The sequence below is a fragment of the Poeciliopsis prolifica genome, unplaced genomic scaffold (genome assembly GCF_027474105.1).
Source record: "Poeciliopsis prolifica strain line A6 unplaced genomic scaffold, Auburn_PproV2 SCAFFOLD064, whole genome shotgun sequence".
Taxonomy (NCBI): Eukaryota; Metazoa; Chordata; class Actinopteri; order Cyprinodontiformes; family Poeciliidae; genus Poeciliopsis; species Poeciliopsis prolifica.
In genome coordinates this window covers 126,475-141,530 of record NW_026562439.1, presented here as the reverse complement: position 1 = coordinate 141,530, position 15,056 = coordinate 126,475, and the positions used below count along the sequence as shown (strand labels likewise).

The window sequence follows — 15,056 nt, the reverse complement described above, 5'->3', positions numbered from 1 at the left end:
AATATGATCATAGCCAGAGGTGCACTCACACACTTGTTCAGATGAAAAGACACAGACAGAAATAGACTCTGTGAAAGGAAAGATGAGGGATCCATGTCCCTAACTGGCTGGCCTGTCACTGAAACAGGATGAGCGCGTGTGTGGGGGGGCGTGTGTTTGTGTGTGTGTGCGTGTGTGTGTGTGTGTGTGCGTGTCTGGGTGTGTGTCTATATATTTGTGCAAACTTGCAGCAGCCTCATCTTGTCACTGTCAGTAGCTAATGGAGCTGCCAGGGGGACAGCACTTTATTATCTCAGTGGCCCTGTCAATAGCAAACCCATCAGTCACTGTGTGTGTGTGTGTGTGTGTGTGTGTGTGTGTGTGTGTGTGTGTGTGTGTGTGTGTGTGTGTGGGTGGGTGGGTGGGTGGTGTGTGTGCAGGTTATTGTGCAGAATCACTGCCACTTGTCAAAATAACATATTTTACGATCAGATTTTAATTCCTTTGATGTTTAACTGAACTGATCTTTGTTAAAAAATAAATATATTTGAATCTTGAACATAAAACCAGCTCCACTCAGAAGATAATAATGTATCTATACTGATTGTTTATTTTGATTCTCTAATGAAAAAAAATAGAATTACTTCTTGAGTGTAAAGTGTGACATCATCCAAATCCCATCTCTCATTGGTTGATCAGACCTTGCGACGCCTCCTTCTCCAAATGTTGCAGACTCCGAAGTTTTGGCACCAGAGTTGTTGTAAATGATTATTTTAATAACTGAGTAACCAGTTGATTATTCTAATGGTTAATTGAGTAATTGAATAAAAAAATATCCTGTTCTGTAGCAACAAAAATGAAGTAGGTCAGATTTTGGTGGTTGTAGGGTTTCCCTCTTGTCTGAGCGGTTTCTCACTAGACACACTGGTTTGTTTTGGTTGTATTTACCCAGAATGCCCTGCGCAGTAGTCCACTTCCTACTTTTGGAGCGGTCTCTGGTCCATTTGGAGTTCATGCATGTATTCAATTGAACTGAGTCTGAGGTTTATAAGCAGGCCAGAGTTCGTCTTTTCGACTACATCAGGGTCCCTCCTCCCCAAAAGAACCGGACTTTCTAGAGGTGGATTAAAGTGGACCAAACAGAGCTGGTGTGAATGCACCTTTAGTTTCCGATCACCAATCACAATCAGCCGAGCGTAAAAACGTCCAGTTCTAGTCATCACCGGTCAATTTCTCTGTGCATCTCTGCTACCAACCCGAGCGCCGCCCCGCCCATCCCCGCCCTCCTGCTGCTTCCCCACATGTCCACTCAAAACGAAATGAAACATCACGCTCATTTCTTCTTCCCTCACCTCCACCGTTGGGTTAATGAAATCAAAGCCAATGCCTCTCCGGAGAGGGCCACCGTGTACAGCGCTGCCGTAGTCGGGATCAGGGGACAGCGCTGCCTAATAACCCTGAGCAGGCCGGGGGGGCTCAGCGTGGCTTCACCGCAGCCCACCATGAATAAGGCCAACGCTGAAGATGGAGTGTCCATGTGGGCCGCGGGATCCGGGCATCGGCCAAGGAAGCATCGATTTAATTGCCTTTGGTTTATTTGTGGAGTCCTAATTATTGACTGGAGGTAGAATTTAATGGGCTGGGTCTTTATGAAGACAGGGAAATGACTGGCTTCTGCTGCTGGCCAATAATGAACAGGACAACACACACACACTCCCTCAAGATAATTTTTCACACTCATTTTGCACGCACATGCCTATCTCGAGCCTCATGACAGCACAATAACATTTAAAAAGTCATTGAGTGTGTTGATTCCTTTATGAGAGGACAGTGGTTTGTTTTAGTGGTGCAGGGTGGCGCTGAGGGCCTGCTAATATTTACCCCGCAATCACACCCCAGGGAGGCGTACAGGCATCACTTCTTATCAGCCTCCCAGCCATAACAAGCAGGTGAACCTTACATTAAGAGACTGGCAGAGACAGCCGGCTCCAATCTGCTCGCTCTTGTTATAAAACATCAAAGGCGTTTATTGATGGCGCGAAGGCCTGAAATGATTCCTGTAATTTCAACACTCTGCTGCTCTCTTCCTTAATGACCGCTAAACAGTAAACTGGGCTGAATGGCCGACTGTATTCACGTCGTCTCTCTGGAAAGCTTCTCGGCTGCTCCCGGGGATTTAGCCTTCGCTGTTTTCTCGGCACGCTTTGCAACGCGCGGGGAAACTTTTCTTCTGTTGTTGTTGGTGCTTTGAGGCTCGTATTGTGCTGCGTGGCTCATTATGTCGCCGTAATGACAGAGTGCTCAACTCCTCTCTGAAGGAAAGTGACTAATTAAGCCTCATTTAATGATTGAACTAATTAAATCAGCCACTCCTTTTATCTCTCTGAGTACGTTTGGATGTGTGTGGAGGGGACCCGAGTCGAGCCTTTGTACTGTAAATATGTCACTGGATCAGAGGAGGAGATTCGGTAAGGAGGCTCCCCAGAGAGCCGAGTCTCTCCGCTTCAGAGTGGATTCAGTTTTGGGCTTTTTTTTTACCAGCTTAACTGTGAAAACAAGTTGACAGATGCAGCTGGTTACTCATTAAACACGTTGTGATGAAGACAAAGCTGTTTTATCGTTTGTGGGCCTCACAGCTGCCCAGATTTCTTATCATTTCAAAATCAATGTAAGAAAGGTATGGAAGCCTCATCCTGCCAAAACTGGCAGGATCAGTTTCGGCTTCATGGACTGCTCTGCATCCATGAAGCTTCCTTTTAAACTTCTCTGGAATTTGGGGTCAAAGTTCAGGTATTATTGGGGTTTTTGAGATGCTAACCTACCTTTTCTAGAACATTTAGAATATGCTAAATCTTAGATGTAATAATTCCACAATCTCGAACAGTAATATCAAAATTATGTTCTTTCTGACATCATGCAGATCAAATCTTGGTAATTTCCTAAAAGTGCCAACATTTTTGATCTTATATGTGAAAGCTGCGCATTTTGTTTCACCGTGCAGCTCCTGAGACCTGAAGTCTTCCTAAAGGTTGCATCTCTTTTGTATGGATATCGCCTCTCCACGTTTTTATCTCCGTCGTGGCTGAACTCACCTCCTTTCCTCACCTAATGAGCAGGAACCCGAAACAAAGACCCGGTGCTGTTCTCTGTTTAATCTTGGCTGTATTTAGGTCAGATCCCTAACAAATACCATGTTGCACATTGAAATGATGTTTCCAAACAACGTATCAAGAAAATGAGAGATTTTTAATTACAGTATTTGTGGCCCCAGGTGTCCAATTCCCTTTCATATCCGTCCCTGGTGGCCTAAAGGGGAGAGAAACAGAGGAATGTGCCGTGCTGCTGGGGAAGGTAATTATGAAGAAGAGCAGGAGAATAGGCTTGTCGGCGTTTCGTGATTTTCTTACCTGAGCCCCTCTTTGCTAATGTGACATATTCATTATTGGAGATAATCAAATGCAAGGCTTTTTAGTGTGATGCCTTTGTGCTTTTTTTAATCTGCTTATGCTGTTATTGTTGTTATTCCCCAGTTTAGTAAATTTGATTTTCAAACAAAAGTGAGAGGACTAAAGATCAAAGAGCTGCTTTCCACCCCTCTGTGATAAAACTACAGTAACTACTTTCTTACCTTGACTTGTGGCCTAGATTGGAGATCGCTCTCCAACCGGGGACTCGCATTTACTGCAGGTATCCTTTGGCACTTCAAACACAATTTTATGAGTCTGCTGGTTGGGTTAAAGGCTTCTGCATCAGAATATATTTACTCAAACACTGGTGTAGGAGTGGGTGGAATGGACTTAAAGTTTCATCAAGATGTTCTATGGTTTTATTGTGATAGTGATAAAAGTGACAATAACTATTTATTCTTTTTTTCTTCCTTGTAAGTTTATTTTTGTACCACATTTCAGCAGCAAGCAGAGACGCCCAAAAAATGCACTCAAGTTAAGAGTAAAAGGTTGAAATTATTCAAGAGTAAAAAAGTATTTTGGAGAAAAGTCCATTCAAGTACTGAGTAACTGATCAAATAATCAATCAAATATTTCAAAATTACATAATCAGGTGGAACAAAATACAAAGTTAAATGGAAATGTTGGTATTTTAAGGATGAAAAGGACAATAATTCATATAAACGTCATAAAATAACAAAATTCCAAATTAATGTATTTCAGTATAAAACTTATTAACTTTAAAACGTCTGGAGACGTTTTGCTTAAAACAAGCTCGTTATTTATTCATTGAAGTTACACTCGGCCAAATATCTAGAAATTTTACTCAAGTCAGAGTTACTTCTGGATAAAGTTTCTCAAGAAAATTACAACTCAGTAAAAAATATACCTACGAGGAGATTTTTTCCAGTAGATGTAACCGAGTAAATATATCTAGTTACTACCCAACGCTGGCAACAAGTCCCAAATGAAACCAGTGATAAACTTTGAGACAAAATCAATACATATCAATATGTTGGTCAATGTTCCCTTTATTATGGTTCAAAAGCAACTGCACACAGGATGTTGTTTAGCATAATTACTGTGTAATTAACTGTAATTATTGTCAGAGCTCCACAAACTCAAATTCTGCTCTCAAAAAATATTCCCATTTATAATGGTTTTATTTAGGTCACCAGTCACATGAAGAAGCTTGACCCAGCACACATTACCTACATTAAGTGTTCAAATGTTTTGATATTTATTGATGCTCTTATTGAACAAGCAGTGGATAAAATAGTAAAATTAACAATCATGACAATGCAGAGAGTTTCAGGGGGTTTAAACAGGATTAATTGGAATTTATAATGATGCTGATTCATCAAAATTCTTACCATAAAAGTAAATATAAATGGAAATACAACAAATGCCCACCAGCACGATGCAGGATGTCAGCTGGTTGGTAGCTGTAAGGACAATATGTGCAGATTACATTCAGATGTCCCTTCTGCATCTCCCTCCCCAGTTGGATCCATCTGCCCGACACCATCGCTTCAATGACTTACAAATTGGGCTGTTGGAGATAATTGAGCTCACCTGTTCAGAGGGAAAGCACAAAATAGCTGGGATGATCGATCCTTTATGTAAAAAAAGAGAGAAAAGAGAAGTTCTTGTGCGTAATGCCACTATCACACAAAGGTCACTGGAGTGCTGCAACTTTGAGCTGCTGCTTGCCTTCAGGTGTGCCCCGGGCTATAGCATGGTGGTGTCATTTAATTGGCTCATAAAAACACCTTTTTGCTTGCAGCTCCTGTTCTGGTCCTGACACACACCCACACACACACGCAACGACATGGCAGCAGGCCTAGACGTAGGGAGTCGTTATTTTATACAGAAATACATTTTTGCATATTAGGTACGTAAGCTACAGGTGTTTGCTTCACACGTTCGTACTCGTTGATATTGCTGAGTGTTTGGGTCCATCATTAGCCGCATTTCCTTCAGAGTTTATGTGCATTTTAAAATACTCGATCAAGTTCAATCAATTTTATCTGCATAGAACATTTCAGCAGCAAGGCAGTTTAAAGTGCTTTAAACACAAAGACCTCCAACACTCAAGCAGTACACATTTTATTTTGTCGACTGCCATCGTGACTCATCAAAATGTTGGTCAATGTTTCACCTATTATGGTCCAAAAGCAACTCTAACCAGGTGGGTTTTTAGTCTTGATTTAAAGGAATCCCATGTTTCGACTGTTTTGCAGTTTTCCGGAAGTTTGTTCCGGATTTCACGTGCATTGAAGCTGACTACAGTATTTTAAAGTCTATTCTGAGCTACACAGGCCAGTGGCGTTCTGGATCAGCTGCATTTATTTTATTTTTTAGTCAGACCTGGGAAGACACTGCTGCAGTAATCAGTGTTTCTCCGGATCTGGGAGATTAATGCTTTAATCCTGGAAATGTTCTTCAGGTGATAGAAGCCCAGGTTTGTAACTGTCTTTGTGTGACTCTGAAAGTTCAGGTCAGAGTTTATAAGTAACCCAGATTTCAGGCCTAATCTTCGGTTTCTAGCTGTAATAATTGAAGTTGACTCTAGATCGTTCCTCTTCAGATCCAAAGACAATAGTTGGAGTTTCTTCCACTCGGCTTGCGGTCTCCCGGTTCAGCACTTCACCTGAAACTCTCTGTTCGCTGCTGATGCTTTCCCGCCTTGGTGTCCGCAGCTTCTCTCTCTGGCTAATTCACCAGTGGTGTATCTGATGACTGCCAGGCCGAACATGTTGATAGCTTTTGTTTTCACTGTTCGGCGGTTCCTTCAGGTCCTCCCTTAGTCTTTTCAGGTACTTTGTCATGGCTCACTGTTCTGTGGCCTTTTTATGGTTTCCATCCGCCCGAGGCTTCCCAAGGTATTCATAGCTGTCGTCAACATCAGCAATCTTGCCTCATGTATAAATAGATGTAATACACACACACACACACACACACACACGTATATGTGTTGGTGGGTTTGTGTGCCAGTTCGCTGAAAAGATGCTCATGAAATCAAACCTAGAGAGAAGAAAAGGTCTCCTCTGCAGGGCCTGTTGAATAGTAATAGATGTGAGTTAACATGGCTTAGTGCTACAGTAGCTAATGTAGCATTGCCAAGGGGGACAGGGTCTCTCGCAAAACAGGGGTTGTGTTGCTTACTGCTGGTTCTAGTGTTAGTTCTGCCAAAGGGGACAAGGGCCCGGCTAAATCAACTGTAGCATAACATTAGTGCCAGTTCTTAACGGCGCCTTTAGCAGCCCAGGGGACTCGGTAGAGCAGCTGCATCAGAGCTCACCTCCAACCATCCTGCAGGGTATCAGTCCCCTGCCAGCGTGGCAGTCAGATGAAAGCGGCTCCGAGTCATTCCTGTCCCTTTCGGGGTCAGAGGGGTTCAGCTCTTCTGCTGCAGCCTTGGTCGTGTTTGAGGTTTAAACAGGAGAAGAATAAATGATGAAATTCAATAATAACAGAATACCTGGAAACCAAAGCGAGGCTGGCTGGTAATGTTTAAATGGCTCTTATGCATGAGTACAAAACAAACAGCGGAAACAAACTCTGTCCTCCTAGTGAAAAATGTCTCTTAAAAAGAGTTAAAACTGACTTTAGCTGCCACATCTGAACAATCTATCAATCAATCAGGTTTATTTGTATATCACATTTCAGCAACAAGGCAGTTCGAAGTGCTTTTCATCATAAAATTACTAAATAAAGTAACAAAAAATTTAACTACAGTAAAAAATTGTTTAAAAGTGACTGATCAAATTAATATATAAAAATTACATAATCAGATGGACTAAAATATAAAGTTAAAGTGGAAATTTGGGTATTTTAAAACCCAAAATGACAATAATTCATTTAAGTAACAAAAATGACAAAATCAAGCAAAAGAAAATGTTTTCAAATCAGTTTCTTTCAATAGGAAACTTATGAAAGTTTAGCAAAAACTACAGGCGTGTGTCTCATGAATTTTCGGTTTAAACATGTTTGTTTTTCTTTTGGTGGGTAGAAAATGCAGACATTTAACTCAAGTAAGAGTAGAAATAAATCATAATGAAAGAATACAGCGTAATAAAGATACTGAAGTAAATGTAACTAATTTCTGCCCATCTCTGCGGACAGGATCCTGTATCTGAAACAACAGCTGTAGGAGCTCATATATTAAACAAAAAGGACGTTAAAAAGACTCAAGATGACTGTAAGAAGAGTTGAATTTCTTTGATATCGTTTTTTTTGGCGTAAATTCACATGTGAAGTTTATCTAGATCATGTTTACCTGTTTGTGTTGTTTACACGTATTCCCTTGCTGGGACTTTTAATGATCCCGTCTCCCACTTTCCTGTCCCTCTGAGCCTCGTGTTGTGGCTCTGTCTCTATTTTAGTGGGTTTGTTTGCATAGTTAGTGGCTCTAAGTGCAATTAGCTGATTAGGAAACGTGTGCAGCCGACAGAGAGTGCGTCCTCCCTGGAGGACGGCAGCGAAGCGCGATGTCTCAGCAGTTACTTCGGGTGTTGACGCTCTCTGAGGAGCAGCGCCGCGTTTCCTTGTGCGAACTCCCTGCTGCACAAATGCATGCTACTTCCTGGCACAAAAGGCCTCCTGTTTCCTGATGCTGTTACTTTCAATAAAGACTGTCTGTGAGGGTCTAAACCCAGGTCTCACTCCACAGGCACATCGGAAATGAACCAAGTTTCTGATCGCTCAGCTGTACGTTGCTTTGTTCCACGAGAAGATCATGATCCATAATGATCCAGGCAAAGACATCTCAAAGGTTTTGTTACGTTTTCACTGTAGAGTAAAATTTTTACTGCTGTGGATCCAACAGAAAATACAGTTTTTTTTTTGTTGAGTCCAACAGAACTGTGTTGAATCTTATGTTTTCCAAATTTTTACCAAATATTTTTGTTCTAGTTTCTAAGTTTCTATTGCAAACATGTTGGTGCACTTGAAGTAGGACAAAACTAACTTATAAATAAACTTTCAGCAAAATATTGAGTCTATAGTTCCTTAATATTGCTGAAAAGGTGCTAGTTCCAATGGGAAAACATTTTTACGATGTTATGGAACTAAAACTTCTTCAGGAATTATTTACTTACACAAACGACCACATCAGGTTGTCTTTAAGTCAGTTTTATCTTATTTCAAGTGTATTAAGTTATTTGCACTAGAAATTTGGAGAGATTTTTGCGTTTTTTGCAGTCGCTACTGTCAAGGTTTCAGTTGAAAACGGGGCGATCGGGACTCATAAACATTTTAATGCTTTTATTCCAACCATGCAGACACACAGGACGCGTCTTCATGTTTAATTCCTCGCTTCATGCATGATTCAGAGGACATCAGTTGTCCTCCCGTCTCCCCACTATTGACACCAACCAGTGATTCACATAACAAACAATCCTCTAAGCGTTCCCAGTGTTCCCAGTCATGCCTGCAGGCGCTTCTGTTAAAGAACGATAGTCTTCCAGGGAAGACGCCCGTCCTCAGGTCCGGGAAGGAAAGCCAACAGGCTTTCTGCATGTTTCTGCAGTTAAAGGGTTGATTTTTACCTTTCGGTCCATCTGAGGGAAAGTCTCATTTTCATTTTGGGTCGTATCAAAATCATAAATGTTCCCAGAATTGTGGCAGAATTTATTAATAAAACCCGTTAACAGTTCAAATATGAATAAATAGCTGTCTGCATTTGAAAAGGACTCCTTAAATTTATTTTTTTGCAATCAGAATCAGATTTTTGTGGTGCTAATTTAGAAATATTTACACGTAATTTGGCTTTATTTGTGCTTGTGTATGACAATAAATGTGAGTTTCTGTTCCACGTGATATTGATCACAAACTGCGGCTCAACATGGTGAGGCTGACGCATCTCTGCAGTAGAAGTAAGAAATGCTGCCACCTGCAGGTTGGAGGTCACCACTTAAATCTGTTGGGTTTTTTGTTAGTGTTTTTTTGGGGGGCGATTTGTACTAATCTCACTAGTTACTATAAAATTATGTGTGGGTCTCTTGTGAATTTCCGCAAATGCAGAATTACAGAAAACTGGGGCAACTGATTGATGCGATTTTGCAGTAAGCCGATAATTTATTCAATTTGACAAAATACTATTTAAGCACACAACTGAAAGCTGCAGAAACAAAAAGTCTTACTCAGAATTTTTGGTCTAGTTTCTAGTGCAAATATCTTAGTACATTCAAATGAGACAAAATTAACTTAAACGTAACTTTTCTACCAAAATGGAAACTTGTTTTAAGTAAGTAATTCCTTATAAATAAAAAAGTTAAATAATCTCATAGTCAATCTGGTAATTCTTTTATTAATATGAAAGGGGCAGGACTGTATGTTTTCCAAGCATATGGGGCCATTTAATATAATCAAGTAAATATGTTAACTTCAATTGTTATAAAAATGTTATTTACATCAGATGTAACTTAAAATGAATTTGACTTTGTAATTTAACACCTTGGAATTAGGCCTCTGTCGCTTTAAGGAACTCCTGCTGTGTTTGAAACAACAAGCCGCCTCTACCAACTGTTAGACTGCGTTTTTACCAGCGTTGCACTGAAAAGCAGTTTTTATGATGAGCTCAGCAGACGCACGTCCACGAGGTGTTTGCTAATTGCTGCTTGCTAGTCTGAAGGAGTCGAATGGGGGAGCAACATGTGAGGCGTAACGTGTGGAAGCTGCAGCTCTGAGGAGGAGTTGCGCCTCAACGAGGTTCACCCAGGCGTTTGTTGCCACGGAGATACAGCTCAATGGTTGCCATGGAGATTAAAGGATTTCTCAAACAGAGCCCAGGTAAAACTGCAGGTACGATTTCCATGAGGGAGTAACAATACAGCAGGTTTGTAAAGCTCAAAGAACAGGTTTTCACACAATACTGCTGCTTTAAGAAATGGTTTACTTGAAACTAGCGCCTACCTCTTGCTGAAGATAATCATCTGTACGATAGATTAGGTGAGGTAATAAAAGTGTAAGATCTTTGCACTAGAAACTAGATCAAAAATACTTTTTAGGATTTTGTTTTTTGCAGTGAAGAAGCTGGATTGAGTTTGACGCATCGTCGCCTGTAGGTAGGTGTAAGCATCTGCCTCCAGGTTCCCTTCTTTCCCTCCGAGTTTTTGTGTGAAACTGGAAATGAAGGATGAATAACGACTGATTGCATGTTCAGGAACACATACTGCCATAAATCAGACACAGACGCTGTGAAAGGCTGTGAAGTCTGACACGAACTCTGGATCCATGTGGTTCCTCTGGTTCCACCAAACAGCAAACAGGACGTCTGAAAAGTTTTTTTTTTAAAGTGTTGCATTGATGTGTTTTCCTGCTTTTCCTCCTCTAACCTTTTTCTCTCCCCTGCAGATCCCCTCTGCCGGCCAGCTAATGGAGGCTGTGCGCGTGAAGATGAAGGAGAGGAAAGTGCTGACAGAAGAGCTGGCCGCGCTCGCAGCACCAGTCAGCGAAAAACCCTGACTCCCCGGGCTGAGGCCGGGAAAACTGTCATCCTCTCCTCTTTCGCCCCCTCCACCAGCCTCTTCTCCCGACTTTCCCGCCCGGTTCCTGCTCTGCGCTGGCCGGCCCGAGCCACACGGAGCCGCGGCAGCAGGACCAATATTTGTGGAAAAAAAGAAGAAGAAGGAAAGCTGTCGACTCACTCCGGGCCTCCGACTCGCACCCCGACTTTAGTAAATGAGCCTTCGACATCTGTGTTAGCGCTCAGCGCGCTCCGGCTGTCAGGCGGGGCCCCTCGGAGCCAAACTAATTTACGGTGCAGTCCTGAACTCGGAGGGGGGGACATGGCAGACGCTTACGCTGATCTTTAACTTACACCTTTATGAACCTTCTGCTTCCTTTCCCTTTATTTCATCCGACTGCTGAAGGCCTGGAGCTGCTGGAGCCAAAAGGACATTTTGAAACTCAGATCTGTTGGTAACCTTGGCAAAGTCAAGCAAAATGCCTTACACTGCAAAAACCAAATCTAACCACATATTTCAGTCTAATTCTAAGTATCTTAGTACACTTAAAATAACACCAAACTTACAAGAAAGTTTTAAGTCAATAATTACTTAATATTGATGAAAAAGTTCCATTGGGAGATAATCTGCCAGTGGAACTAATATTAAGTAATTATTGACATTAATCAGGATCCTGTATGTTATAAAAATACGCTTTGTGTTTTTGCAGTGTAAAATTAATCATTTTTGTTCCAGAGCCATTAACTCACGTTGGAAATGTCTGAATAATTCAACAAAAAAGTCTCTGGAAATGAGGTTATCATCGTAATAAAGCGGCAAGCCGTTTTCTGCTGAATTTTTATTGTTCCAATATTCAACGATGTCTTAATTGAGAAATGAGCCCACAGGATCACAGATCCTCCACCCTGCTAACAATGGATGCAAGCTGCTTTTTCATGTTTGTTTTTTGATTGTTTCACACATCAGTTACGTCTGACTGAGCATCAGGGCCATGCTGAGAAAATAAACAGTGAAATTACAAGAATAAAGATGAGTTAATGCCTTTTAGTTTCCATTTTATTGTTTCTATTTCTCATCCGGTGACCTGGAGTGCTTTGAAAGGCATTGTCAAATAAATGTATTATTATATTACAATATGAGAATAAAGTCAGTTTTATCATAACACTTATGACTTTATTCTCAAAATATTACAACTTTATTCTTGTTATGTCATCACTTTGTTTTTGTAATTTTTTCATTGTTCTGATAATTTTATCAGATTTTTAGTATGGCCCTAATTTTCAGTCATAGCTTTTAGTCTCTTCTGATCTATTTCCAACTTCAACATACTTATTTCTGTAGTTTTATTTTTGTGATGGTAGGACAGGAACGGTTTTACGTTTCCAGTTGTTTTGACCTCAAGACTCCAGTTTGTGCATCATTTGTCTTTATTATCTCATCTTCCTCACTGCCTCTGGTGGACAGGTAAATATTAATATAGATAAACATTTTATGTTTATTCCTGTAGGAAACATTTAGAATACAAACATCTTAATATGCGACTTTTTTCATTGATTCGGTTTTATTATTTCATTAAAATTAAACGGTTTTTCATGCTTTTTATGCATTTTTACCAAATGTGTAAAGTCAAATATTTCTGCATTTCTAACGTCTTAAGAAGGCGTAAATACATTTTGATGTATTTTTGAAGGATATGTTCAGATGGTTTTATTCTGAAATGATGTTTTTCTGAGCGTGTTTTGTTGTTTCCAGCCGGTTGGAGTCGCTGGTGACCCCTGGTGACCCCTGGCGCTCTGCAGGCCTCCTGACAAGCGCCCCCTGCTGGTGACGTCATTCACACATACAGAGCAGGGCTTTGTTAAAGGGAGCCGCTTCAAATCTCTTTTATCTGCTCCTGTTTCCCTACCTTATTATTATTCCTTTTGAATATTAAATCCCGACACCGCTCTCCTCTGTCCTTGAGTTGCTTTCCTCCTTTTCCTTTCTTCCACTTTCTCACCGTCTTTTTTTTTTATTTGTTTAAAATCCTGTGTTCAGGAATTAAAAAGAAATAATTCCACTTTTTAATCCCACCCCCACTTCTCTTCCCAAATATATGCTAATGATGTCGTTTTCCTTTATCTTTTTATAATAAAGGATTAGGCCAGGACTGTCTTCAGCTGCAACTCGGGGACCAATTTAGCCGGGATACAGAAGACACGAACCCCGGCGGTTAATTACCATTCATTAACATAGTTTGCATCTTTCCTCCAATACCCAGGAGCCGACTATTGTCAATATTTGTCCCATGAAAGAAACTCTTCAGCCTGTTTTCCAGTCCTGTCCTCCAGCGTATCGCGCTCTGATGACAAACATTAATAAGTTGGAGCGATCCGATCTCCGTCTGCGCCGCCGCTCGCTTCCTTTCGGTGTAAAATGCGACGTCGACACATTTCGCCATCCGGCCTTGGCTGTTACGCTCCTGCTTTTCTGTGACACATTCAAACGCGCCCCCTCGGCTGATGCTCCCCTGGGTTTAATTAACCTGGCCTCGCCTCCGACGCTCCCACAGTGAAGACGTTAAAACGCCCTTCGACCCGCCCACAACACACACGCACGCACACGCACGCACGCACACACACATGCAGCAGGCGACATACAGGATTCATCTCTTTTTCTGCGTAAGAGTGGGATGTCATCTTCTTCTTTCCTTCTCCTCGTCTTCCTCCTTTCTTTCCTTGCATCGCTCTCGTTAAGGCAGATTTTCTGTGGGAACCACTTTGATCAGCAGCTCCAGATGCAAAGTTTCCCCTTTAATTCATTCCAACACAATCAGTCATTTCATCCCCCTCCGTTTTGTCAGGTTTGTGGTCAGGTTTTTATCATGGTGTTGTTTTTTTCTTTTTTCTGGATGACGACAGTCTTCAGTTTGGTGCTTTAGTCTCAGTTTTTTTTTTTTCATTTGTTATTTTATTTATTTTGAATATTTAAAATGTCTTCCTGTTTCAGTGTTAAATGTTCATTGGAACTTATCTTTCAGAATGTGTTCCTGAATTACATTAGTTGAAAACAATATTATCGTTTATTGTATTAATGTCTGAGAGAATTTATCAGCAGTTTGTTTTGACAGACCCACCAATGCGCTGCTTGCTTTGTTTTACAGGGGCAGTATAAAGTCAAATCAACTTCTTTTTTAACTTTATGTTATAATGTTATTCCCTCATCAGAAACAAACCTGGAGTCTCGTTTGGATTATTTTACACGTGTTTGAGGAATCCTTAAATCTCCATGGCATCAGCTAAACAAAACGCCTGGTTGGTTCTAGCTCCGCCTCCTGTGTGCAACTCCTCCCATAAGATGCAGGTTCCAAGCAAACGAGCTTCTACCTCACAGAACAGTCCTCCCACTCAGCTCCTTCAAACTAGCCGGCAACTATTAGCAAACACCTGCTGAAACTGCTGAGCTACGTCTCAGAGCAACGCTGATAAAATCATGTTAAAGGGTTGATAGCGGAGCCATGTTGAGATGACTTCCTGAAGGTGGAGTTTTAGAAAGAGCGGGAGCTTTTAAAGAGACAGAGGCCCAATTTCAAGATGTTTTTGAAAATATACAGCATTTTTACAACAACTGTAATTGACATTGTTAATTGTGACACGATGTGCCTGGAAAATACAAAATGCTGCCCCTAAAAACTACAGGCAGTTTTTTGGCCCTAAAAAGTCGCATCAACTTTCAGGAAAAAAAAATACAACAGTGGCAGAAATGTCTGTCTTTCCTGATGAACTTTATGCTCACAAACAACAACAATTGTTTAATAATTCTGTAAAAAGTTTGTTCCCGACAGTTTTTGTGTGTGTGAGGAGGAATCGGTGCTCATGTTTACGTCCATGATCAAAAGAAAACTGAGGCCACACCACCTTTAGACATTTCTCCATTAACATGAAGGATTTCTAAACAATCTGTCAGCCATGCAATCCCCTCCTGCTTCAGAGTTTGTGACTCAGAGAAGTCTGTTTTAACAACACTGGAACTGCAGCCTGGGATTGATTTATTTGTGTTTCTCTGGCTCTAAAATCTGACTGTGATCCATCGTTTTCACGGGGATTCCTGCAGGGGAATGTTCCAGATGCGATCCCTTTGTCTGGTTGGAGTGCGTGCCACTTGGGTGGGACGCAAAGAG

At 41.2% G+C, this 15,056-nt stretch overlaps 1 protein-coding gene across 1 annotated transcript in view; it reads left to right on the top strand.

The window, feature by feature from the left end:
- LOC129351121 (centlein-like) overlaps positions 1 to 12,495 on the top strand; it is a 101,709-nt gene extending 89,214 nt beyond the window's left edge. Inside the window, 1 exon segment of the mRNA XM_055019921.1 lies at positions 10,785 to 12,495. Within this exon segment, the coding sequence (XP_054875896.1) occupies positions 10,785 to 10,895 (111 nt within the window). The 3' untranslated portion in view covers positions 10,896 to 12,495.
- The last annotated feature ends 2,561 nt before the right edge of the window (positions 12,496 to 15,056 follow it).